This window comes from Podarcis cretensis, assembly GCF_951804945.1.
Source record: "Podarcis cretensis genome assembly, chromosome: 7".
NCBI classification, from domain to species: domain Eukaryota; kingdom Metazoa; phylum Chordata; class Lepidosauria; order Squamata; family Lacertidae; genus Podarcis; species Podarcis cretensis.
The window spans coordinates 66,343,453-66,369,416 of NC_137176.1; the positions used below are offsets into that span (position 1 = coordinate 66,343,453).

The window sequence follows — 25,964 nt, forward strand, 5'->3', positions numbered from 1 at the left end:
ATGCAGCTGGCCCATACTGGGATCGAACCCACAACCTTGGCATTATCAGCACCACAATTCAACCAACTGAGCTAACTGCCACTGGTCAGTGCTTGAAGGACATCAAAGAACAAATTGAAGACTGAAGCCCTTAATTTTGGGGGCAACTATTTGGGGTGATAATTCAGATCTTCCCCACCACCAACACCTTTCTGCCTTAATACAGTCACAATAAGAGTCAGCCTCTGGAAGCCTAGGCTAACTTTATAGAACATGATCCTTAAAAGGAGCCATAGTCATCAACGAAAATAAGGTGTGTGTCTTGCACACTTTCTTCCATGTTCAGATTTCTCGTGTTTTCTTACGGTGACGTTTATTTGCAATACTTTGCTTTTGGCATAATAAGGTAGCACCCTAATAGTTTTTTATATCCCAGGGAGACAGTGGAGTCCAAAATATCCTTTGCAAACAAAGATGGAATCCTATTTCCAATGCTTTTCATTTGGGAAAAAGTTAAGCCCAGCACTGCTCTGATCGGTCTTGCGTCATACACATTCACAGGTTTCCCCTTTTCAGTTGAGCATGAAAAGACAAATCGATGGTTTAATTGTCAATCTAAGTTTAATCATTTTGCCATTCATAATCATGCCTCTAGGCAGATATTCAAATCATTGTATCTCTTTCAGAATACAGTCATATTTTACATTGCATAGAGAAGTTAGAGGTGAGTGAGAAGGTGAAGAATTAGCTCACTCGGCTTGTAGCGGAATTGTCAAAATAGGCCACCGAACTTAACTAAGCCTCTTAATGCGTTAAGCCTTTTTTTCACCTAGAGACACTCCTAATTTAGTACATATTTTCAGAAATGAAACAAGGCACTTGCTCATTGGAGGCCATTTTGTATCTAGTCCAACCCCCCAGCAATGCTGGAATATTCAGCTGTCCCATTCAGGGATCGAACCTGCAGCCTTGGGGTTATCAGCACCATGCTCTAATCAACTGAGCTATCCGGTGGTGAAAGGATAAAATCAGCACCCTTTGTAAGCATTTTAAATGGAGTAAATTTAGCCCAGACCTGTTCATAAGCAGCGACAACCCCATTTAATTAACACAAATATGCATGATTTCATATCCCTCTCATTTCTAGATTTCTGGAGAAATTACATAGATTTAACTGGGATGTACAGCCACCGCCTCTTTAACTTTCTAAAATTGGGCCCACGTTTTAAACCAAAGAACTGAACACATTGCACACATGGGAGTTCTAGAAGTAATGCAATTTTAAATGCTCATACAATTGTTAACGTAGTCCAGAAATCTTACAGGATGCACTTTTTCAAAACGTTCAGGGCAATAATACTTGGATATCAGCCATTGTATCTCCTTTTGCAGCCAATGGACATAATCCAGGAAAAAAAATGAAAGGTGGTTTAAGTTCCAGTGCTGATAACTGAATGGGATGCCCAGCTCATGAACAAAATTAGCTGTGCTCATATAAAGATGCATAGGATTTTCATAACTTAGTAAGTCCTATGAATTTCAGTGGAATGGTGCCATGCAGTGCTGAAATGAAAGGACTATCCCTGATTATGTCTCTCATGGAAACAAGGGTTTGGGCTAGATTGTGGCGACTGAGATTAACCTGGGCAAACCGTGTTGTGGATCCTAACTGTACAAAAGCGCAAGTTATTTCTTTATCACCTGCCAAAGTAACAGAACATAGGAAGTAGACAGACTAGACACCAGCAGTCTTAGTATATTAAATTTAATTATAGATTACACAGAATGATGTAAAAACAGCAGTTTGCTATAATTATAATATTCTGCAAGTGGAAATACTTTTTAGAAAATGGATTGTTATATTCTCTGACACAGCAGCAATCATTAAACGTTAAAAGTTATAAAGAGGCTGGCTTGTGGTACCTTTTCTGCCTGCCTTTCCTCTGTTGTACACTTTTCTTGCCAAGCTTGCAGTTTATACAATAAGACATCGTTGTACCTGTTAGGCTACCAAGGTAGCTTAAAGGCTTCTCATGAAGTTAAATTCCTCAGTGTCCCAAGGTACTTGTGGCCTTGGGATCTGAAGTCAGGGGGAAATGGAAAGCTGCAAGACTCGTTGGGAATTAACGCAATTAACTACAGCGCTGCTACATTCTCTAATATCAATGCTTGTTTGCCAGGAGCCTCGGACTTCCCCCGCCCCCCAGTTGAAACACCGTGCCTAGCATCGTTTGCAAGTAACAGACTTGCTTTCTTGATCATTTCTTTATAGCTTCCAGTAACTCCAAAGTCAGGGCCAAACTTTTCAGCAAGTGTGCCACGGGACAAGTCTGAAGTGGGCATGATTGCCACTCCAGGACAGCTTATAATAAGTAGCCCTTCCACGTCTTAAGAGTGGTTTTCCTTATGGTCCACTGACTTGAGCTGACAGGCAGCAGGGCAGCTCTGGAGAGGTGGGTATGAGTATAAGCCACAGGTGGGGCAGCTGTAGTCCTCTAGATGTTTTTGAACTACAACTCCCATCATGCCTAGTCATGCTGGCTGGGGCTGGTGGGAGTTGCAATCCAACAACTTTTAGTTTTCCCACTCCAGAGTTTCTCTCCACCATAGTGAGAAGAACCATTTCATGAATGGAGATCATTATTGCTGCTGCAGCCCCAAATGTCAAAGTGCATAACAAGCCAAAAACAGTCTCCGTGAAATCTGAGTGTTGAAATCTCCCACTCTTCTCTGTCTTAAGAGTCATTATTATTATTACTTTAAATGAATCGGACTGGCCCAAACATAGACATCCTCTTTATCAACCTTGTAGTTACAAAAAACTGTACATTACAAACAGTATAGAAACAAGCTGAAAAGAATGTGCCACATATCCTGGCTAATTATCTATATGCAGTGTTAAATTTACAAGATATAAAAGAAAGTAAAGCCTACCCTCTTATAGTGCACAGTTATTGTTGTTGGGTTGTTGTTGTCATTTTTTTAAAGATATAATATATCACTAGTTAAGTGGAAGTAATCAGAGGGCTCTAATTCCCATCAGCAGAGAGAATGAGAGCAAGTTCTGTTCGGTAAAGCTTTCCTCCGTCGGACAAGGCCATGATGTTTTTCTTGTATGTTGCAATGTGGTTAATGTCTAATTCCTGTGAGGGGTTTTTGAGAGAGAGAGAGAGAGAGAGAGAGAGAATGCTTTATAACCCAGTTCAGTTACTAACGTGGGTACACAAAGTGTTATTGCTACACGAGAAAAGACAGCCGAGCCCAAGCACATGCACTTTAAGTATGGTTGAGAACAAAAATGGTTTTGAGAGTGTTGGCTAGACAGTTCTACGGATGATCTGCACACATGAGTAAATTATGCAACCACCTATGGAAGGCCAATGGTATCTGCCTCCCGCAACTGGTGTCCTTTCTTTCAGCAAAGTGCCAATCAAGGGGGGAAATCCCATACAGCAGCCCCAATCCATACAGCTGAGGTATCGCTCCACAGCACTGTGGAGTCACACTCTGGAAAATCTGCTCCTCTGTAAGCATGCAGGTGTGAAGATCAACTTGGAGTCCTGCCATTAAGGACTGCATCACGCTGCCTGAAAATATTTGAACTGTAAGCTTGTTCGTTGCTATACAGTAATCCACTCATGTGCTGTATCCTCTGGGCTGTTTGAAAGAGATGGTGCCAGTGGTTTGGGAGAAGGGGAACTAATTCTGTACTGAGCAAAACCAGGTAGTAAAGGGTCCCTTTTTTTGAAGCAGTATCATCAGTGCCCACTTAATACAAAGAAAGGCATAAGACAAGTAGTGTTTTTCTACTCCGCCTGCAGATAAAGGTCAGAGAATTGACAACACTTGCCCACTGAAGTGGTAGTATGAACTATACAGAAATGGGAAATAACTTGGGAGTAAAACTACTGCTGTTTGATAGGAGAAAGGGCTGTAACTCAGAGATAGAGCATCTGTTTTGCATCCATAAGGTCCCAGCCAGTTGTTGGTGTCTCCAGGTATGGCTGAGATCCTGGGAAGCCATGGCTAGTCAGTGTACACAAGGCTGAGCTAATGGCCTGACTCAGCAGAAAGTAGCTTCCTATGATATCATACCATCCAACTTTTGAAACCCTGGGTGAGTCACATGACCCACGCCTCGCTCTCACCCCCCCAAACATTTTTTTCAGGGTGAGATCTTGCATGGCACTCAAAATGGCTGCCTTGATCTTGTGCCAAAAAAACAGAAAGTGTATTTTTTTTCCAGAGCACATGGCAGGTAAGTGAAATTAGAGTTATCTGTACACTTTCCTGTAGGACTGCCATATGTCTGGATTTTCTAGGATATTACCAGGATTTCAAAGGGGGAATTGATATCTGGGGGGGGGGGGGTGTCTCTGAAAGGTGGCGCTTTGTCCTGAATTTTAGACAAGCTAATTGAAAAATTATGTTTTTTTGATTTCTCAATGACTTGGGGTTTTCCTGGTTTTATCTTTTTGAAATATGGCAACCCTATCTTCCTGTTGTATCCAGAAACTGAAATATATTGAATTCAGAGCAACTACCTTAACTGACTAGATGGGGGAGGGCAGAGTTTAAGTGCACTTTTAATGGAAATAAAATTAGAATTACCGTTTTGTTCTTTTCACAGAGATCTTTCAGCAAAGCATCTAATTCTTGTTCATCTATGTAGCCGTTCCCATCCTGAAAACAAAAGGCAATTATAACTTTTCTTTCAGCTGCTTTCAGCTACATTGTTTTTTCTTGCAGAACACGTAAGGTCAGAGATCTTTTAAAAATAAAAACGAGTTATAAATATTGTAGGTAGTCTACTTACTGAATCAAATGTATCAAAGGCTTTATTAAATTCCTTCCCACACATTTTGACACCCTAATTTTAAAAAAGAAAACAGGTATTAGAACAGTAGTGGTTTGGGTCACTACTCAAACATATAATTTATATTATGCATGTTCAAACTTTTAGGAGTATCGTGTTACATACCTGAAATTTAAGGAGAAAGTTTTCCTGTACTGGGAGTAATCTTTGGAGAAAAACACAAGCAGAAGTCAGAACAATTGCTGAGTGGTTACAGTAGGAACTTGAACTGCATATCTTGAAAATGTATAAAGGCAAACCTTTTCAAGAAACGAAAGAGATGACCTTGACAGCTGACTGGGAAATGGTTTACTAAAATGAGCTGCAAAACCCCAGTACATTTTTTCATGTACAGTGGTACCTCGGGTTACACACGCTTCAGGTTACAGACTCCGCTAACCCAGAAATAGTGCTTTCTTTTAAGAACTTTGCTTCAGGATAAGAACAGAAATCGGGCTCTGGTGGCACGGCGGCAGCAGGAGGCCCCATTAGCTAAAGTGGTGCTTCAGGTTAAGAACAGTTTCAGGTTAAGAACGGACCTCCGGAACGAATTAAGTACTTAACCTGAGGTACCACTGTAAAATCCTTCTTTGTAGGCTGCTTGTCCCATTCAAACTTTCCCTTAAATTTTATTTATTTAATTCACTTGTGGATTGTATTTTAGGGGGGGGGGGATGCAATATGCTTTGTAAACGGCTTTGATAAGCAACATACAACAAATATATATATACTCAGCACATTTTCTTTCTACAATATAGGATTCGTCTTTGTAATGAAAGAGTTGAACACTGAGAAGAAGAGAGGTTTCTAGCCCAAATTTTTGCAGTTCATAGAAACTGTTTCTCAGCCACATATGGCCATTTCCCCCTCTCATGTTTCATCTGCTGATTGGTGCTCATTTCATTCCCTCACCCTCTTAGAAGAATACATACCTGGCCATTTCAGTCAGTTCCAGTTTCCCATCATTGTTTTCATCAAACATCTTGAGCTGAAAAGGGAGGGGTTGTGTGAACATTTTTTTCTCTCCAATAACAGCAATAAACAACAACCAAAAACAGTTAACATCGTCACCTGTCTCTTAATGCCTGTTTAGTGCAAGTGAATTGGCCTCTAAGAGACAGGTGGGTATTTTAAAATATGCCTTGTTTCTGTGGTCATTTTACAGTTAGGTTTCCTCAAACGTGCTTTCACCCTATGGCTGCTTTTATAACTCTTTTCATTGGGCTGCATCCAAAGTTCATTGAGTAAAGTCCTGCTCTTGGCTTCTGCCTGTGTCCCCAGAAAATCTGTTTTGAAAGGTTGATGAGTCCTCCAGAAAAGCATGGAAGATGGTTGCAAGGCAAAGGCAAAGGTACCCCTGCCCGTACGGGCCAGTCTTGACAGACTCTGGGGTTGTGCGCCCATCTCACTTAAGAGGCCAGGGCCCAGCGCTGTCCGGAGACACTTCCGGGTCACGTGGCCAGCGTGACATCGCTGCTCTGGCGAGCCAGAGCCGCACACAGAAACGCCGTTTACCTTCCCGCTGGTAAGTGGTCCCTATTTATCTACTTGCACCCGGAGGTGCTTTCGAACTGCTAGGTTGGCAGGCGCTGGGACCGAGCAGCGGGAGCGCACCCCGCCGCAGGGATTCGAACCGCCGACCTTTTGATCGGCAAGTCCTAGGCGCTGAGGCTTTAACCCACAGCGCCAACAAAAGGAAGTGGCAGGTATCTACTATCTGGGGAAGGATTGTAGCTCATTGGAGAGCCACTACCAATCATTGTAGACAATACTGACCTGGATGGACCAGTGATCTGACTTGGTATACAAACAGATTCGCTATGTTTCCCCTCCACCATTCATGGAAGCCTCTGCTGCATCCAAAGCCATTTGGTTCACAGAAGGGCACTTTTGGATGCAATCTATTACAGTTGTACCTCTACTTATGTATCCCTCTGGATACATAAACTTAGAGTTGCGAATGCGGCAAATCTGGAAGTGTATACTTCCGGGTTTCGCCACATGTGTATTCGCAGAAGCGCTCTATTGCGCCGCACGCAGAAGCAGTACCTCCAGATACGGACTTTTCAGGTTGCAGATGGACCCCTGGAACAAATTAAGATCGTATCTGGAGGGTCCACCGTATTTTGATTTGGAATAGTCCATCTTCATTGTCTTACCATTTTTTAAAAAACCGAGACACCTTAAGCACATGTCAAACATTTCCGATGCAATAAAAGAAGGGACGGAGAACATAAATATCACAGTCAAACAATAATTTGCCAATTTAATAAATCTATTAAATTTGCCTTTTTTTTTCTTTTTCTTTTTTTTTTGTCCTTGTAACAAAACCAGCCAGGCATTCACATGCACTGGTTTTCCATAGCAAGAGAAGTATTGTGATTTTGTGTATGAGAACTTGCACACACTTCGTTGAAATGAATTAAGGCTACATTGCAGCCTTACCTGCTATGTTCCTTCGAATTATGGTATATCTATTGGAGTCTCCTTTTGCTACTTGGTATCTATGAAGCCTATGCAGCAAGCTAGTTCACAATTCAAATAAGGGCTGGGGAAAATACAGTAATGAGAGAAGATCCTAGCTTCTGGAACAGATACACCTTAATATGTAGACAGGGAGCTAAGTTCCCCGAACGAAATAGCTTCCTACTCTTACCATGATGTCTGTATATTCTGACAGCTTTGTATCCTCAATCTGCTTGTTTGCTTTCTGCAATAGGTCTTTCAAAAAACTCTGAAAGAAAACAAACACGAGTGTTAAGTGTAAAAAAAGACAATAAGACCGAAGGAAGGCAGTAAGTTGCTTTGCTGACCTTTGAAAAAATACTGTTTTTCATCTAGGAAACGACACTTGTTTTCTCAGAAGACCAGTCAATTGTCCTAGTTCATAATGACATTTAAAATCCTTATTAAGCAAGAAGTCTAGAGAGCTGGGGAATTGCAAATGCCTATTGCCTGGAAGCATATCTCTCTCAAGCACACACACCTGTTCTAACCTCTTAATATTAGTCTTTGGAGTATTGCTACTTTTCCTATTTCAGACAAGATCTTCTGCTTGTTCTGATAGTTGGGGGTGGAGAGTCTTGCACTAAATGGAGCAGAGATTGATTGGGGGGGGGTACAAGGCCCACGTTGTAGCACAAAGCTGGTGGAACAAGTAAGCAGTGATTCCCACAAAGCCATTTCTCAAGAAAGGCTTGTCAGCGTGGATTTGCTTCACTGCTATATTCCAGCTGCTTTCTTCTTCACAAGAGAAAAAGAGCAGCCAGTCTAATAACAGTTTTAAAACCAGGCCACTCAGTGGAGGCGGGGCAGGCAGATTTAAATCTAGAGCTTTAAGAGCATTCAGTGAGTGCAGAATTTACCCATTGAACAGCTGATTTGTGCTCTTCTGGCAACTACCCTTTCAAAATTTTGTGCCAGCGTTCCCCAACCTGCAGTCTTCCAGATGGTTTAGATGTCAGCTCCCAGGGACATAGACAATGGACAGGGGTGGCTATAGCTCAAAACATCTTGAGAGTAGCTGGTTGGGGAAGTATTAAGCCCACACTGGCACCAAGCCAGAGTAGTTTCCCAGGCCTTGAGCTGCACCAAGCAGCCTGTAGGCAACCTTGGCAGATATATGAAGTTTCCCTTGGTCAAGCTTAACTATTAGTCCAAGACTGTTGGCCTTACAGCAGTACTTCCCACATCGCAAGCCCTTAGCACTGCTTCCCAAGAGCCTTTCAACTGGAGTTGCCAGGGACCTTGTATACACACACACACACACACACACACACACACACACACACACAGCAGGTGCTTCATAGTGAGCTATAGGCCTTTGCCACCTTCTTCTGACAACTATGCAATCCACTTTGGTTTGTATCAAAATATCCAGAAAACTCTGGGATAATCAACAGGGATTTTCCTAGACCATCAGTGAATAACTTTCCAAATATTGGCCAGCCAGCCAACCAGCTTGTAGCTCAAGACTCTCTAGATCAGCCTTTCTCAACCTTGGGTCCCCAGACGTTTTTGGACTACAACTCCCATCATCCCTGGCCAATGATCCTGCTAGCTAGAGGAATCATTTTCTCAATTTGTCATTATAGGTAAGGTAAAGGTAAAGGAACCCTGGATCGGTAAGTCCAGTCAAAGGCGACTATGGGGTTGCAGCGCTCATCTCGCTTTCAGGCCAAGGGAGCCGGCATTTATCCAGACACAGCTTTCTGGGTCATGTGGCCAGCATGAGTAAACTGCTTCTGATGCAATGGAACACCATGACAGAAGCCAGAGCACACAGAAATGCCGTTTACCTTCCCACTGTAGCGGTACCTATTTAATCTACTTGCACTGGCGTGCTTTCGAACTGCTAGGTTAGGCAGGACCTGGTACAGAGCAATGGGAGCTCACTGCATTGTGCAGATTCAAACCACTGACCTTTTGATTGTAAAGCCCAAGAGGCTCAGTGGTTTAGACCACAATGCCACCTGCATCCCTAATTTGTCATATGACATGATTAAATGATTTCCCTATGCATAGAAACTAGCCAGGCAGAGAGAAGACTAGCACAGTGTTTAGCTTTCTAGTTAGCTACTACCCACCCACCTCTGCAGTGGTGACTACTCAATCATATAATCCCCATCTGTGGTCTGCAGTGGGATAGTCCAGAACAGTTAATGATGATGATACCAGCAGAGCCGTCTTAAGCATATCTGGCACAGTGGTGCAAAGATTCCTCCGGTACCCCACCCCCCGTTTTCCCAAGCCTCTGCGGGGATTGCTCTCCTCCCACGGGGGCTTGGGAAGGAAGCTGCACGTCCGCCAGCCATATAGTTGGCAGGGCACAGCTTCCATCCTAAGCCTCTGTGGGGATTGCTCTCCCGCAGAGGCTTGGGAGGCAAGCTGCCCGCCCACCAGCCATATGGTTGACGGGGCGCAGCTGGCGGGCGTGCAGGAGGGAAAGGGGAGGCTGCTAGCAAAGCCGCACAGCTCCCCCACTAACGGGGGTGACCCTGAGAGGCCGGCGCCCTGGCACAACACACCAGTAAACCCAATGGGAAAGACAGCTCTGGATACCCGGAGGAAGGGAGTAAATTGACAAAAACCACAATGCTTAAAAAAATGATACAGAGGTATGTGAGTTATTGTTTTGGAACACTGAAGAATCCTGTCGTCTTTAAGCATTCATGGTTTTGTATCACTGGAATGCGAAGAGCACAGTATTAAGACTGCATTGGGTTGTGTAGCCCTCTAATTTGAATAGCTTCGACCCAAAATGCCTTGGAGACAGCTTCTTTCCAAGCATCTTTCAGATCTTCTGAAAGTGCCTCTTATTAATGACACCAGCCATACATCACGTTACAACAGCAAAGATACAAAAAGATGCATGCTTTGTGGGTCCCCACCACAATCACCACAATAGGGGAACTTGAACTCTCTGCAGAATTGCCCAGACCCTGAGCGCCTTAAGGAACACTGCAAAACAGCCAGGGCCATTTTGAGGGGCTCAACAGTTAAGTCAGGAAAGGGCTTTAAAAAAAACCACACCAAATTTCTTTAATATATTGTATGTTTTACTATGTCTTTCTGTTCTTGCAATTTATTCTGCTGCCACCCCAGGAAAAAAGCATTTGGAGTAGGGGCAGGAAAAGCATATTAATAAATAAACATAGATAGCTTCTTACCTTAAGTTCTTCAGCATCAATATAGCCACTGTGGTCACTATCGTATTTTCTCCATGTCTGGAATTGAGAAGTTAGCCATTAAAACTAAATCAAGCACAACCAAAAACACTTCTTTCAACCTGGCAATTTAATTTTACAAAATGCAAAAATTTATATAGATTACCTGCATGAAGTCTTCACTTGATTTCAGCTGCTGGCACCTAAAGAATAAGAGGAAGTTTTCTTCTGTTGGTAATATCTGAGCAAGCTGTAAAATATTTAAGACCGAATTAAATCAATTGTTTGTCAAATAAATGTAATACATACTAAGGCTTTAGGAGAGAAAAAATGTTTTGAAAATTCAAATAACTTGCATATTTATCAATGGTCTGTAAATACCAAGTACAATCCACCAGGATTTTCTGTGCATACCACATTGAAACAAACTGTGGCACGATAAACTGAAACTTTGAAATATTCTATGTAATTATGCTGCCAAAGGAAGGAAGCAGAAGTTCAATCTATAATATTTGCGGACAGAGTCTTCAGTGGAAGACGTTCTTCCATTCCACTTTTGGCTCCAAGCTGCTGCAGAACTTTAAAACTGCTGCATGCTTTCCTTTAATAAACCTGAATTTTGTCACAATATTCATATTTTTTTTCAAATAATGTAAGAGTATATGAAGAATATATCTAGTCCAACATTTTGCTCCCCCAGTGACCAGCCAAATATCTAGGAGAAACCCACAAGCAGGACATGAATGCAATAGGCCTCTTCTGCTGTTGACCCCTTGTAACTTCTGTTCAGAGCTATATAATTTTCATGGCTGAAAAGGCATAAAAAATATAGTTTGCATTGAATTATGCAGGATGGTGTTTGATGCACAATCAAAAACAAGGCCAGCCCAATACATTTTTGTATTTGAAGAGGACCCACAAAATGGTGCCTCCCTCTCTCCTCCAGGGAAGAAGGGGCGAATGAAGATCTATATTGAGGCATCTAATCATAAGCCTGCATTTTTATTAAAGCTTATATGTTTAATCAGGGCTTGTATCTTAAAAGACCAGTCTTAGAAGACCAGTTGCCAAAAAACCTTGGCAAGATATTTTTACTCCTAGACAAGGGGCCCCCCTGATTTATAGCAGAAAACAATTCTCAAAGTCGTAAAAAAAGGGAATTACAGGCTGACAGCCAAGGTTACACTGACCCTACAAATTAAGGGTGGATAAATAGTAAAATGAGCCATATCTTCTTCCTAAGGTTAAGAAGGTCAAGAGCAGTGAAAAAGCATCTAGCTGGCAGAAACAGAACATTTTCTGGGAAGACTTTTCAAAAGCTGTTTGTTTCTTAAACTAAGATCCTTTTAAGATTTCTTTTCCTTTTAAAAGGTTATTTATGTATTAAATATATTAGTTTAAATATAATTATGCAAAGGATTTAAGAAATGCTAGATTCTTATTTCATATAGTTGGAAGAGATCACAGGGGCCATCAGCCATCAGGCCCCCCCCCCCTTGCCAGACAGGAGACGCCATCGAGCACTCCTGATATATGGTTGTCAGGCCTTTTGTTTAGAAACCTTCAAATGAAGGAGATCTCTCAATGTTGATGTGAACTCAATCCTTGACATGCATAAGATAAAAATTCAAGATTAATTATCTGTTTTGGAAGGCAATAGGGCAAGGAGGGCAAGAGGTGAGCTGGTAATTAAGATTCCTTGTTGAGACACATGTAAGATATATTACTACTTATTTGTCATTTATAGATAGAAGAATATATAGCTTTTTGATTTCCATAAAAGGGCAAGAAGGAAATGGGTGTATCTTTTGTGATTGGCTCTAGCAAACAGCCAATAGGAATTTCAACCAGGCTGATTGGACAGAGGCAGCCACAGGAGGAGCAAGGGGGCTGGATTAAGGAAATATAAGTGCTGGCCAGAATGGCAAGAGGCCAGGCCAGAGCTTGGTAACCATATACCACTGTGCCTCATATTTATTTGTCTGACAAATAAATTACTATTTTAATTTCTCTATTGCTGCGTTGAATATTTCATTCCAGCTAAGCGTTAACCACAAGCAGGGTGCTACAATATCAGGAAAAAGGTGGGGGAGAAATAAATATCTACATTGGGATCTGTTGCCTCATGGATCCTGCTGCCTGAGGCAGTTGCCTCGCCTTGCCTCAGGAATGGGCCAGCCCTGATCAAAAACTTTCTTTTGAAATGGTCTAATGGTTTCAACCAGCTTCAGATATCCATATCAAAGTGATATTTAGGAGAATCTTCACTGCATTCCAAAAATCCCTTTAAATTACAGTTTTTGATGGGATACAGATATGGAGGAAAAGGAAGTACCTTGTAGTTCTTCCACTGCTGTCTCATAAACATAACATTCACATTTCACATCCAGCAAACTGTTCCTAAATCGAGAGCTCCTTTCTGTATCACCAGGACTGCAGGATGTGAATGTTCTATTTCAGACAGGATGGACATGAAAGGGAACAGGAAGTACAAGACCGCAGTGCTTCCTGTTCCTTCCTCCCTCACATCAGTGCCATGTCCAAAACTGTCCTTCAGTGACTTCTGAGATTTGGACTTAAAATTATGTCACTTTTGACCTTCTCCCTTGTCCCAACCCCAAGTTCAGTTCCTCGCTTATTGCCTTTACTTGAGCTTCATGGCTGCAGTACACTGGGACCTTAGTTGTCCCCAGCTCCCGTCTCCTAATCCACAGGCTCTTGCTTTAACACATTTAGATGAGCTAGAAATAGAATGCCTTTGTCTGAAGGGTTGTCTTTGCAAAGGGTTTCTTATAAGCACAGTTCTCAAAGCATAACCTCAATATCCTCATGCTTTTCTAAGTATTTCAGAAAGGAACTATTCAAGTTGCCCAGACCAATGGGAAACACTGAAAGCCAAGTATTGAATTGCAATGTTTGGTATTTAGATTATTATTTTTTTTTTTTTAAAAAAAAGTAAACTCAAGGTTTTATTTCACACAAAAGAATTCTTGAAATGGATGCTGACTTTTCACATGAGGTTTGAGAGAACTAAACACTCAGGCAAACGAACATTCTGGCAGCTGACAACCTTCTAATGCCACACTGGAATTCAAAATATTTAATTTTCTGCTTCAAATTAGACTGGTGAACCAATGTTTTAGTAAAATCAATGCATAAGCTAACTCGGGATACTTCCAAATCAATATGTCACTTTATCTAATGATTTTCCTTCAAATATATTGATATATATTAAGAACATTTTCAGTGGTTGATATCAAGGCCCAACTTTCTATCTGTATTTTTAAAGAATGCTGCTTGGCAATGAGATGGCAATCTTTTTTTCACCTTTTCTTGGGGGGGGGGGAAGAGATTGACAAAAATATTTAAAATACAAAAATAACAAAGTACACACATACACACACACAAAACAATAAAAACATAGAAATGCTAAAAGTGCTCATCCACCAACGTAGAGAAGTATCATTCCCCACCCTACTAAAAGATGAGCACCAAAACAGGCCATAAATAATCTCATATAACAATCTTAAAAACCTGGGAGAACAGGAAATGTCTTTGCCTAGTGATTAAAAGTTGACATTGTTGGTGCTGGTTGAACTTCCACAGGGAGAGCATTTCACAATTGGAGAGATGTCGCTGAAAAGACCTGTTTTCTCCTTCTATTCAATTAACGAGAACAGAGGAAACCCCACCAAAGCTATCAGAGCTTGGCATCATTGGGCACCTGCTGAGCCCCTCACCCAGTAGGGATGGGGAATCCATGGACCTTCCAACGTTTCTGAATTCCAGTTCTACTTCAATCCCAGCTAGCCTGGCCAATGACCAAGGATGATGGGCGTCTGTCACATACTCCATCCCTGAAGTCAGTTGCCCTGCTGCCAGCCCATGGAGCCTCTTGGCCCTGTTGCTGCTCCACCTTGTGATTTCTTCATGTTCACCTGCCCTCTCTGAGCAAATAATGAAAGGAGCAAGGAGAAGGAGCAGCAACCTCTGCACACATGGTTCCCTCTCTGGGAGGTGGCCCCCATTGGGCCCCCATGGAGAAGCAAGCAAATGGCCAGTGGCAACACAGGAAAGGAGGAGGGCGGCTCCCCAAAGCAAAGGTCCCACAAAATCTGGAACTAGCACAAAAGCGCAAGACAACATCCAAATGCATCCACCCCTCACAGTTCTGGAGGTTTAAAATCAGGTGTGGGGAACCTTTCGCCATCCAGATATTACTGAACTCCAACTCCCACCAGCTCAAGAGGGGATGAAGGGAGTTATGGCATTTTTGGGTGGCTAAAGGTTCCCCACACCTGTTTTAAAGAAATGAATCTTCCTGGGTTGACTTATTCAGTATTGTTTATGAAATAGATCGAGAGACAGACATATTGCAAAGTTTATTGGGGCTTCTGTGCTACTGCAAGTGACCCTAGTCCAAACACTCCACTGCTGTGTATGTGTTCTTGCACAGAAGCTGCACAGAGTTCAGTAATATATGAATACAGATGACAAACCATGCTAATTAAGTCACCTGTCTTTACGTCTCTCTCAGCCTGCAACAGTGATTATATATGAAAATGCAGCAACTGCAGCAATTTTGCCATCAGTAAGGAAGCAGCTTTAGAAATCGGTATGGATATGACTTTTAAAAAATTCTCTTTATACAATCTTTCTTGGAATTCTGCTTGAGAAAGATGGATCTAGCAGCCAATATTACTTTTAAGAAACAGTCTCTACCTTTTACTGGAGATTACAGGATTCTGCCCACCCCCATTTACCAAGCTGCAGTGCAAAACTCCAGCTGAAATATAATAGCAATAATTCAGAGAATCTGCCTTAGTATAACTGGAAATAAACTGCTGCCAATGCAGTCTTGTGTATCTCTTACTTTCAGCATTTTAATTTGTCTCTCTGAATGTTAACTTTTGTATGTTTCAAAGATTGAAATGAGTCCTTGTGGGAAGTTTTGGTAGAGCCAAAATGCTGGAGTGGATTATATAATCCAGAATGGATTCATCATGGCTCAGATTTCAGTGTGACAGGAAGTTAATTACGCTTTGTACAGCCTGAATCTTCTGAGTGACAACAACACCCCTTTGCCGCTCTGGACACAAGCTGGCCAGGTCCGCTCAAGACAGTGTGTTGCCCAAGTCAAATACAGGAAAATGCCACACTCATGCACATCCATGCACATCCAATGTACAGAAGATGTACATTTGAACCTTATTTGTACATTGCCAATGGCACAGCATCCTACACTGCACCAGAGAGCAGCAGGCTAGCACAGAGTTGCGCTCGCAGCTCTGTCCACTCATCACTCCTTAGCACCAGCTGCCTCACTCTGTCTAATGGTAGGGCTGGCACTGAGACTGGCCCAAATGGCACTGGGGAAGATAGGGAACCAAATGGAACTACAGTATGCCTTCAAAATCTCCAAAACACCACCAATATATTGTTGCCTGTTGTGCCTCTGGGTATTATATTCTCAGTTACTGTGCTATTACTCCAAAGTTCTAAAACCTGTTGAGTCCTGGATCTGCTCTGGAAATAGCTGCATCCCAGCCTAGATTCAAACTGGTGACTAGTAAGAAAAGATGGAGGGAACGACAGAATTAAGATTCTAATGCAGAGAACTGGGCCAATCAATTACTGGGCGTGGATCATAGCACGTATTTCACATGGAGGAGGTTTCTGGTTCAATCCTCATTACATAGGAACCTAGTAAGCTGCCTCATACCAAATCAGGCCATTGGCCCATATAGCACAATATTGTCTACGCTGATTGCCAGCAGCTCTCCAGAGTTTCAGGCAGGATTTTTTCCCAGCCCTGCTGGAGATGCCAGGGATTGAATGCAATGCAAAACTGGTATTCTACTGGTATTCTGCTGCAAAACAGGTATTTCTGCATGCAAAACAGGTATTCTACTGAGCTACAGGGTATACTGAGTTACAGTATACCCAGTCTATAGGATTCTGTATTTTGGCAACTGGAAAGGCATCTGAGAGCTGGAGAGATGCTGCCACTCAGAATATTACGCGAGATGGATAAACAGAACTGGTTTAAAACAAAAACAACAACCCAACTTCCTATATTATGGAAGGGTACGCTTGGTAGAACAGTTCTTCCACCAACACATGTATTACAGATCAACAAATTGCCACTCATTTCTGCGGTCCCAGAAAAAAATCAGGACACTGATTATTAGCGCCTTATGACCAAGCCATACGCAATCAACTAGCCACATGGCAGCCTAGTAGGGAATCAGTAAATCTCATGGCTTTGCCGTGTGGCTGTATCTGAAAAATGACAGGGTTTCCAAGCACCACATAGGTACCATGGATGACTAATGGGCTACAGATTATGCAGGTCTGCCTTTAGGAGTGAAGGTGCTGTGAAAAAAATGCTATTTCTAGAGAGGAATTTATTCTGTTCTGTAGTGAAACAGTTTTTAAAAATTACTTCTTATGTGGATTACTAAATGAACCTCTAGTTTGCATTCTGTTCTGTCATGAAATGATTAGATAGATAAATAGTGCTTGTGTACACGCTTTTAAAAAGAAAAGAAAAGCAAAACAAGGAAAAGGTGTATTTCCAACATTACATCCCTTCCTCCTACCACCCAACCACCTTTCCCTAGCAGAAAAAAAGCTATTGAATCATTCAAACATGGAATGATTGCAGGCTGATAATGTTAAAGGATGGGCTTTTGAAACCTCATCTTGGTGCAGGCAGTGACTTGAACAAATAAGCTGGAGTGCTGGGAGGGGGAGCCTTTTAGAAGAACAAGTGGCTTGTCAAATTCTACACATTAGCCCGAGGGCAATGGATAAAAGCTCAGGGAGGAAACACACTAATGCAGGCTCCTGAAGATGCTCCCAGAATTTTCTTTAACTTGAGCAGCAGCAGCAGCAGTGCTGAAAATGCCTTAAACTATTCAGCTTGACTTTTAAGAAGGTTAAATATTGTCTCACAAGAAAACATATTTTGGAAACAGAAGGTATCTTGGGCCACCTTGGAGGAGGAGAAAAATCACAGAAAGTGAGGGGTGAGCCAGCCTGCATTCTTAATTGCTCCTTTAAATTAAAACAAAACAAAGCAAACTACAACCCACACCCTCCTAAAACTGCATTTAGGTGATTTATGCTAGGAAATAAATTATGCCAGTCTCATTTTCTATTTACTAATCAAGAATGATGGTTGTACTAAAGATTACATAATTCTACATCATTATCTTTTCTCAGAGGTAAGTCCCTCTGAGGTAAGTCTCAGTGAGTTCAAGTGGTCTTACTCCTAAAGAAGTGATTCTTAATGCTATTTACTGCTTTTATCCTGCTGTATGGTTTTCTTTAAATTAATCTTCTTCTGACATTGTTTTTAGTAGTTCTGATGGGGTGGTTTTTTTGCCTGAAGATTCATTGCCTCCATCTTTCATAGAATCTCTTCCCTTTGACTCTCCAGTTCCCTTCGTCCTTTTTCAAAGGATGAGGCTTTGCAACTAGAGCTGTCTTTTTAAATATCTATACCATAAGCTATAGAATCTGCCTTGAACTTTTGGATTCATAATTCACTGTTGAATGAATAAAAATAAATACATCACTCTATGAATGTATTTATAGGACTTCACATGCACAACTCTTGTGAAGCTTCATTCTATGCACGTCTATTTGGACAAAAGTCCACATTTATTTACGGTCTACATCTTCGTTCTCAATGAATGGCTATTCTAATATTCAGATTTATATCAGATACCTGGTCCCTATTAACCTTTCTTACTGACAGCAATGGCTATTGAGAGCATTCACAAGTTAGATAATCACATCGATAATCACATCGTTCGAGAATCAACCTTGTATGGTTTTACTAGTGTCCAGTGATAAGTTATTAGAGAAGAATTAGAAACAAGAACTCTCATTTCTTGCCTATTATCACAATGACTGACATCTTTCTCGAATGAAGGTTGTATTTTTACAATTATTTTAAACAACAGGAGTAAGTTTCAAGATCAACTAAGCTGGTTTGCAAAGCAAGATCTACTGTTTTCTATACTTCAGTTTCAATAAACATTTTAAAAGGGCATTATATAACCAGTCAATGGCTGAAGCTGCTATACAAAACCATATCCAACACACTGGGCATGATTTAACCATACCTAAGCATGTTTAGGCCTCACTGAACAATATGCAGCAAACTCCAAAAATGAAACAATATCATTCTTCATATCATTGTTTACTCAAATTAAGTCCAGACCAGAAAGGTTTTTGCTGTGAGGTTTCCATTGAAAAGCAGTTTTAGAAAATGTCAGCCTAAACAAAATATTATTCAAGCAGCTAAACATTTTTGGCAATTTGAATTTCTTAAAAAGAGATGCCCCCTTTTTGTCTCTGCTTTGATATTTCTAACCTGTTTTCTGTGATGATTTTGTTTATGCTTGATTTTGCATTTATGTTGTTGTTGTTGTTGTTGTTATGCAAAACCGTCTCAAGATTAAATGTCATCAAGAACTGGGTTGTTGTTGTTTACATGGATAACTTCAGAATGAAAACACTGAAATGTTTTCATATTAAAATGATGATAAGTTCATAAATTTCATAATAAAAGATAATAAAATGAAGAAAACCATTTCCCAAGAAGCATCAAAAGCAAATAATACAAATATTTGCAGACAGGCCTATATCACTGCAGAGCTATGACCAACATGAATAAACAAATTCATTAAATAGCAGTAAGTAAACCAGTTAGCTTACCTCTACAATTCCTATCTTTCCATCAGAACTTGAAAACTGGTCCACAAATTTTTTCATTTCTGGGGTCAGGTCCTATAAATGTGCAATACAATGATTATTACTTAAAAGAAAGCCAAAGACACAGTCCATAGCAGGAATGTCTCCTGCACAATTTCCACAGAAATGAATGGTGCTAAAGGAGCTTCCCAGTAGGTTGTACCCTATGCAGTTTTTTAAAACTAAGGAGCCATTAAGAACCTACCGTGATGGTTCTGCCACGTCTAGTAATATCCTGAGCCTAAAACCATGTGCCTTAAGGGCTTTAACTGCTCCAAAATTAAACACTAAGCTGCAGAATTTCTTCTTTCAGATTTTACAGAATGTTGTTAAATGTAAAGTTATACACAGTGGCATATATCAAAAAAATATTATATCCAGCAATGAATGCAAAAACATTGACTATTGTGCTTTCCCGCCATTTAAAGTTTTCCCCCTTTTCTTGGTGTTATTTGCATCACTTTGCAAAAGGGCATGAAAAACAGGCCACAGCCATGTTGCTGAGGCAACCAGGTGAGCACTCCTTCAGTCCTTCCGACTTGACTAGTTGGGACAGGATATGGACCAACATGTGCATTTGGATTCATATCCAAATGAATATTCCTTTGGAAATGATGCAATCAGTACGGAATACATCCTCATCTGAATATGCATCTCTATCATTCATTCTACCCCAGATGGGCAATGTGGGCAGAGCCCCTTTTCCTTCCCCACTGAGAGTGTGGGCAGTGGGAGGGTTCCATTTGCACTCAGTGATATTGTCACACAGTAAAATCTGATTGGCTACATAGCCCCATGATGCCACCATGTTCTTGACAGTATCTCCAAGACGAGAATCATGCAATGAAGAGGACTTTTCCAGTAAAAACAAAAATCAGCACTAGCTGACAAAGAACACAAAGGACACAAACAGGCTGGAGGAAATGTGCAAAAGAGGGAAAGGTAGAGGTTTTCCACTCACAGTTTCACTTGCCTTAGAACAGCTGTTTTTCCTTACAAAAATTCAACCTCACAAAAATTCAGCCCAATTTAAACATGCAATTGCTCGCTCTCTCTCCACCCTGCTAACACAGAGATGGTTAAAACTATTTCCAAGCAAGTAAATATATAAAAACTATTAAGTTTCTAGAGCATTAAGTTTCTTAACTCATAAAACAACATCAGTATAATTCATTTTATGTTACAGTCAATGTCCAAAATTTGTCCTGATTTTACATTCATGCATGAATTCTGACCACCTCAGACAAATTTAATAAATGTATGTAGAATGCCATTTTATGAACATATAGCAGTGAATGTTGACAATCACATTGAACCGACTGTCAACTCTGACAGATGTATCTCTGAGTCTTTTGACGTTTATGAAATTTGTCTGGGCTTGTCCACGTTCACTTGTCACTGTTAACATTGATCAAATTGTGGACACTCACAGTAGCATACACTGTCTCTCATCATCACTACAAATTTCATTCAAAAGGAGTTTGTTCACAATAACCATCAGTGTTTTCTTCAGTTTAATAAACAAAAACCTCCCTTCCACAGTTCCACTACCTGGCTATGAGATGAATCACATATCTAAGATGAATCACATATATGAGACAGTGGTTCATTGTCAGCTGAGTATCAATGTCTGTACAGTCTGAGCCTGTGTATGGACTCAAAAGTGAGTCCCACTAAATTCACAGGGACCTCTTCCCAAGCAACTGTGCATGAGACTGCAGCCTTTGGACTCAGAGCCTAAGGATGCTTTTTTTGGAAGTCTGTCCCACTGAAATCAGGGGCACTTCCTCTTGAGAAACTTGCATAGGACCAAACTGCTAGATGCCCTGCACCGTTGAATTCACTTCCATTTTCCTACCAGAAATCCACACTAGTTATTTCAAATGTGCAGTGAAAACATATAACGTTGTATTCTCAAAGATACTGAAGTGAAAAAGATTGCTACTGGCAGGTATAAAATTAGCACAACTATGGAAGGCATCTACAGGCGCCGCTGAAATATTTTCTTAGATCTTATTTGCCATGAATAATAGATCCCTGAACAATACACACTTCGCTATGGTCTATTTCCCAATTCTGTGGTGAGCAGTTTGAGTTTTTAATGTGTGTGTCCCACCCCCATAAGAAAGATGTGTTTGTATCCTTGCATGCATTGTACTGAAAAGTCAAGCAAGTACAGAAAGGTGGGTAACTCGGCAAGGGGACCTCTACCACTTTTCATATTATTTGGGAGGAATGGAATGTTCCACATGGAGTTCAGGCACCTATACCGCAGAGGCATTAAAGCCCAGAAAGGCCATTGGGTCAGCTCCAACATCTCCATCTCCTTCTCCATCTCCATCTCCACCTCCTCCCTGATGTCCACATAGTGAGGCCAAACGTCTGAAGGAAAGATTCTTCATGTGTACATTTGAATATGCTTGGAATCGCCTCCCAGATCAGGGACTCTAAGCAATCAGAACCATGATTTCAGGGAGGATTCTAAGGGAGTTCATGAATGCATGAAGATCCCTTCCTTCAGGCCTTCCTGTTCAATGTTGAGAGGTTAAAGAGGAGCCCCTGAGGAGCTGCCACCCCAATACTCCATGCTTTATTCCTCCATACATTCTTTGAATGCCCAAGCAGGGCTTAAGAGAAACATAATGATTATTATATCCAAGCAACAACTAGTTAATGATTAAGCATCAAGTTGTTACTAAGCAGCTGTGTTCACACTTCATTGTACTGGGCACTTGTCAGTCAGGCATAAAGCACAACTGAAAGCAGATCTTAAGACAAATCTTCCCCAGATGTCTTTGGGAATTGTTTCTGGGCAGCAAGATGATGCACAAAGCAATGCATTTTCAGAATTTATTGATGAGGTAACTTTGAAGTATGGAAGATTAACTATATAGATTTTTGAAGCTTCTGAAACATCTTCCTTTACTATGCATACAGTTCAGTCCTATGACTGTTATAAATACTTAAGACTCACCAAACTCTGTGAGACTTACTCACAAGCAAACATACATAGGATTATAGAAGCCTTATTTTCTTTATTAGGGGTTAAGAATTGCAGAAGGAAAGAAGTTCTCCACGGGGCGGGGGGGGGGAGGCGACTTTGGCAGATCTACAGAATATATGCTACATATCCTACAGGGGAGTATTCATTTTCACCCATTAATCCTACCCACCAAGTCTATGCCAAAACATAATTAAGACAAATATATTACAAGTCATAAATATTGGGAGGAAAGAGAATTAAGCAGTCTTTTTGAAACAAACAAACAAAAAACTGGAAATATAGACAAGATATGCAAGGTGAAAAGGATTTAAATTGAAGTTGTAAAAAATACATTAAGTACTGTTGTTAAGGGAAAGGAACAATAGCTTTCTGAAATGCAAGCAAAATTGAAGTTTTTGTTGCGTGTGTACGAAAAGAATGGTAAAACCACAAAAATTGCTTAGAACATACATTAATTTTGCCACACATCGCTTTTGAGAAGGGACACGAAACTCAAAAGCTGCTTGAAATTGTATCCAGTGAAACAAGATGTGTGAACTAAAGAAATATCTGCAAAACAAGCCTTTTAAATCCAAGAATCAGCTTAGATTTGAAACCACCGATAGTCTGACATGCATTAGTCCAGAAAAAAAGAAAAGCTTCAAGGATCAAGAAGCTAAGAATGATCCAATGAGTGAACTGAACTTTTGGTGCTGTTCTTTTCAGAAAATTCCAGAAATAGTCTTATCCAGAAGCAATGTCAATGGAAAACTGAACAAGAACACCTGAGCACTTTCAAAGCAGGCATAAAAAGGGAAATATAACACTGTGGGTGGCACAAAAGAAAGTGCCTACAGAGATTTTATATATCACTTTGAGAGCACTTGAATTTGTTAATAGGAGTCTGACACCATTTTCAAACCTGGGGGGAAATGGGATGAATGCCTTATAAAAAATGCAATATTTTCAGTTGAATGAAGAACTTATTAAACAGAGAGTAGATTTAATAGTGATTGCTTCAGAAAATAAATTATGAATCTATTTTTCTCTTATAGAGATGCAGACAATGACTCATATTGCAAAGCCAAAAGTGAAAACAGTGCAGAAACCTCAAAAATAAAAAAGTATGTGATAGGGACCAGCCATCACTTCATTTGAAAAATAATTGAAGTTATTACAAATCCATTTTTGCATCACCTCTTCAGGTCCTTGATAGCAATCATAAATATGTATTTTATAATGCTTGATTACAATTTTTGTAGGCAGCCTCAACTATATGCACATAAATTGTAAACTTGTAGATAGACTCAAACTTTCACTTATGCAGTCAACTTGCAATCATTAAAGGACAGCTCAAATGTATTTTAATGTTGGAATAATCTTACAGGAACTGTGTAAATATTTTACAAATACAGTACACATCATTGGTAATATACAACATCAGTCAAATTTGAAGTACACTGATCAGTTGAATTCAATGATCTTAAATTCATTTATTTCAGTCAGTCTATTCCAAGTGTGACTTGGTCAGATGTCACTGGATAACTTCAGCTTTATTTCAAGGGACACTGACTATCTTTCAGAGCTGAGCTCTCTTAATTGGATTTTCATTGTATTTGGCACATAATCTTAAGCCTGACTCTCAATACTTCATTTTTCTTATTTCTCTGAATGATATATTCATTAACTAGCAAGCCTATTTCCCCCATTTCCTTTTCCGATAAGAGATAGTTTCTTATTTCAAATAGGGATAGCAGTTAATATGTTTTGCATTATTTAAAAACTTTTTGCTTAAAATTCCCAAACATCTTCTACCTTTAACGCCAAATAACACATCAATGATTACCATTTTAATCCCCCCCATTTTTCCCAGTAAACATGTTCATCACCTACAACAGTCAGATAGCCCTGTTTTGTGCTAATATTCCACTATCCTAAAACCAAACTATTATCTAATATCTAGTTAGTTCTAGTTACAGCTAATCTGCAGATCTGTTTATTGGCCACCAAGGGGCAGAAATGTATTTCAGCCAAAGTATTAACAATGCATCCAGCTAATTCTGAATTTCTTCTTAACCACTGGGGTGGGGAAAACTGAAGAAGCAACAGAACAATCGTTTCCTTGAACATTTTTGTACATCACTTTAAGAACTCCAGCATCACCTGGATTGCTCTTGTAGAAGGACCCAAGAAACTTTCTTATCTAGTTTCCATCTCACCCAGATTTCCCAAAGTCACTTTTCCTTTGATAATTGCTAGGTCATATTCACCTGCACTTTACACGAGAGGTATGCACCCAGAACGGGTGCCGCCTCATTGCAGGAGTTCACCTGAGGATAGTTCCTCTACTTTAATGAAGATGAGATAAAGCAATGGGAGGAAAGAAATCTTAACCTACCAAGCCCGCTTTCTTTCGCGCCTGCTGCAATTCCTGGATAAAACACTGCAGCTCCTTTCCATCCATGTACCCATTGCCTGCAACACAAAGAAAAGGGAGAGCATCGCTCGTTACAGCTGCGCAGGTTTAGCTCACTCTCCCTTACTAGCTGGAAAAGGTGGGGGGAAGGGGGGGCATTTGCGCGTTGAAAAACAGCGGTGCCTTTCAACGTGTTTACAGAACTTTCATCTCTCTCTGTCCCCAAGAAAAGCAACATCGCCAGGTAACTTCTAAGGCTATGCATTCTTTATTGAGTGGGTGCGCTTGAACTTTTGAGGTGCCTCCAGAGAGGAAAACGAGGAACCCTGCTCCCAAGAGGGTCCGCTCCCAAGGCACCCAGAGACAGACAGACAGAGAAAGGGAAGGAGACAGAGAGAGAGAGACGAACGGTGCAGTTAAGTCTTCGCAAACGCTTCCCGGTCGTTGCAGCTCGCAGGCAAAAGTTCTGGCACGCGCGCGGGGCAAAGTTTTCCTGCGCGCGGCAGAGGAGTGGCGAGGAAAGTCCTCTTCCCCCCGGGGGCCTCTGTGTCCCCTGCCCAGCTGAGCCCTCGGAGCCCCTCTCCACCCGCTCTTGGGTGCCAAGGTGGGACAGGTTGAGAAGAAGGAGTGGGGTGGGGGGGTTGTAGTCACCATCAGCGTCGTAATGACGCCAGATCTCGAAAAACTGGCTTGCTGAGATCTCCACGCCTTGTAGGTAAGTCTCCGCGGCCATGGCGTGCACCTTTGGGTGGAGGAAGGAGAAAAGGCGGCGACTGGTGGTGGCGGTGCTGCTGCAGCTGCTGGAGATGTCGCTGTCCGCGGTGCTGACTCTCCGCCCGGGCTAGTCACTCCTGGGCGATCTCCGCTGAGCGCGCTCTATTTATCCAGTGCTCCACTCGCCGAGCCACGCCTCCGGAGCGCTCCCTCCCCCTTGCTATCTCCTCGCATTGTTCCACCTCGGTTGCTCTTCCCCGTTCACAAAAGGAGAGGAGGCAGCCTGCCCCTCCCCCCCACACCACTAGGGACCCAAAAGTGTTAATAATTACACCGGTGACATCATGGAGGTGTTGGGTGGAAAGTGATAAGGATGGCCCAATTCAGTTTTTCCCTTCCTCTTTGCTTACCAGTTCTGGTCTAGGCCAAAGGTCCAGCTAGACCTGGGTAGCCAATGCAGTGTCGTCCGGTGTTGTTGGACTCTGACTCCATCAGTCTTAGCCAGCACAGCCACCGGTCAAGGATGATGGGGGTTTCGGTTAGTATCTGAAGGGCACCACGTTGGCTACCTCTGATCTGGACCAG

General features: G+C 41.4%; 1 protein-coding gene and 1 long non-coding RNA gene across 2 annotated transcripts; one reads left to right on the top strand and one right to left on the bottom strand.

The window, feature by feature from the left end:
• On the bottom strand, window positions 1-25,528 carry CALB1 (calbindin 1). The gene is made up of 11 exons (XM_079983201.1): window positions 25,317-25,528; window positions 24,648-24,724; window positions 19,231-19,302; window positions 10,667-10,750; window positions 10,504-10,560; window positions 7,491-7,568; window positions 5,767-5,822; window positions 4,961-5,000; window positions 4,796-4,849; window positions 4,591-4,662; window positions 1-3,122 (listed from the first exon to the last, which is right to left on the bottom strand). The coding sequence occupies exons 1-11, from the start codon at window positions 25,396-25,398 to the stop codon at window positions 3,009-3,011; spliced, it is 786 nt and encodes a 261-aa protein (XP_079839327.1). The 5' UTR covers window positions 25,399-25,528; the 3' UTR covers window positions 1-3,008.
• On the top strand, window positions 3,598-4,774 carry LOC307219785. Its single transcript, XR_013840556.1, has 2 exons — window positions 3,598-4,237; window positions 4,610-4,774. It is a non-coding gene; the product is annotated as an uncharacterized lncRNA (long non-coding RNA).
• Window positions 25,529-25,964: the final 436 nt, after the last annotated feature.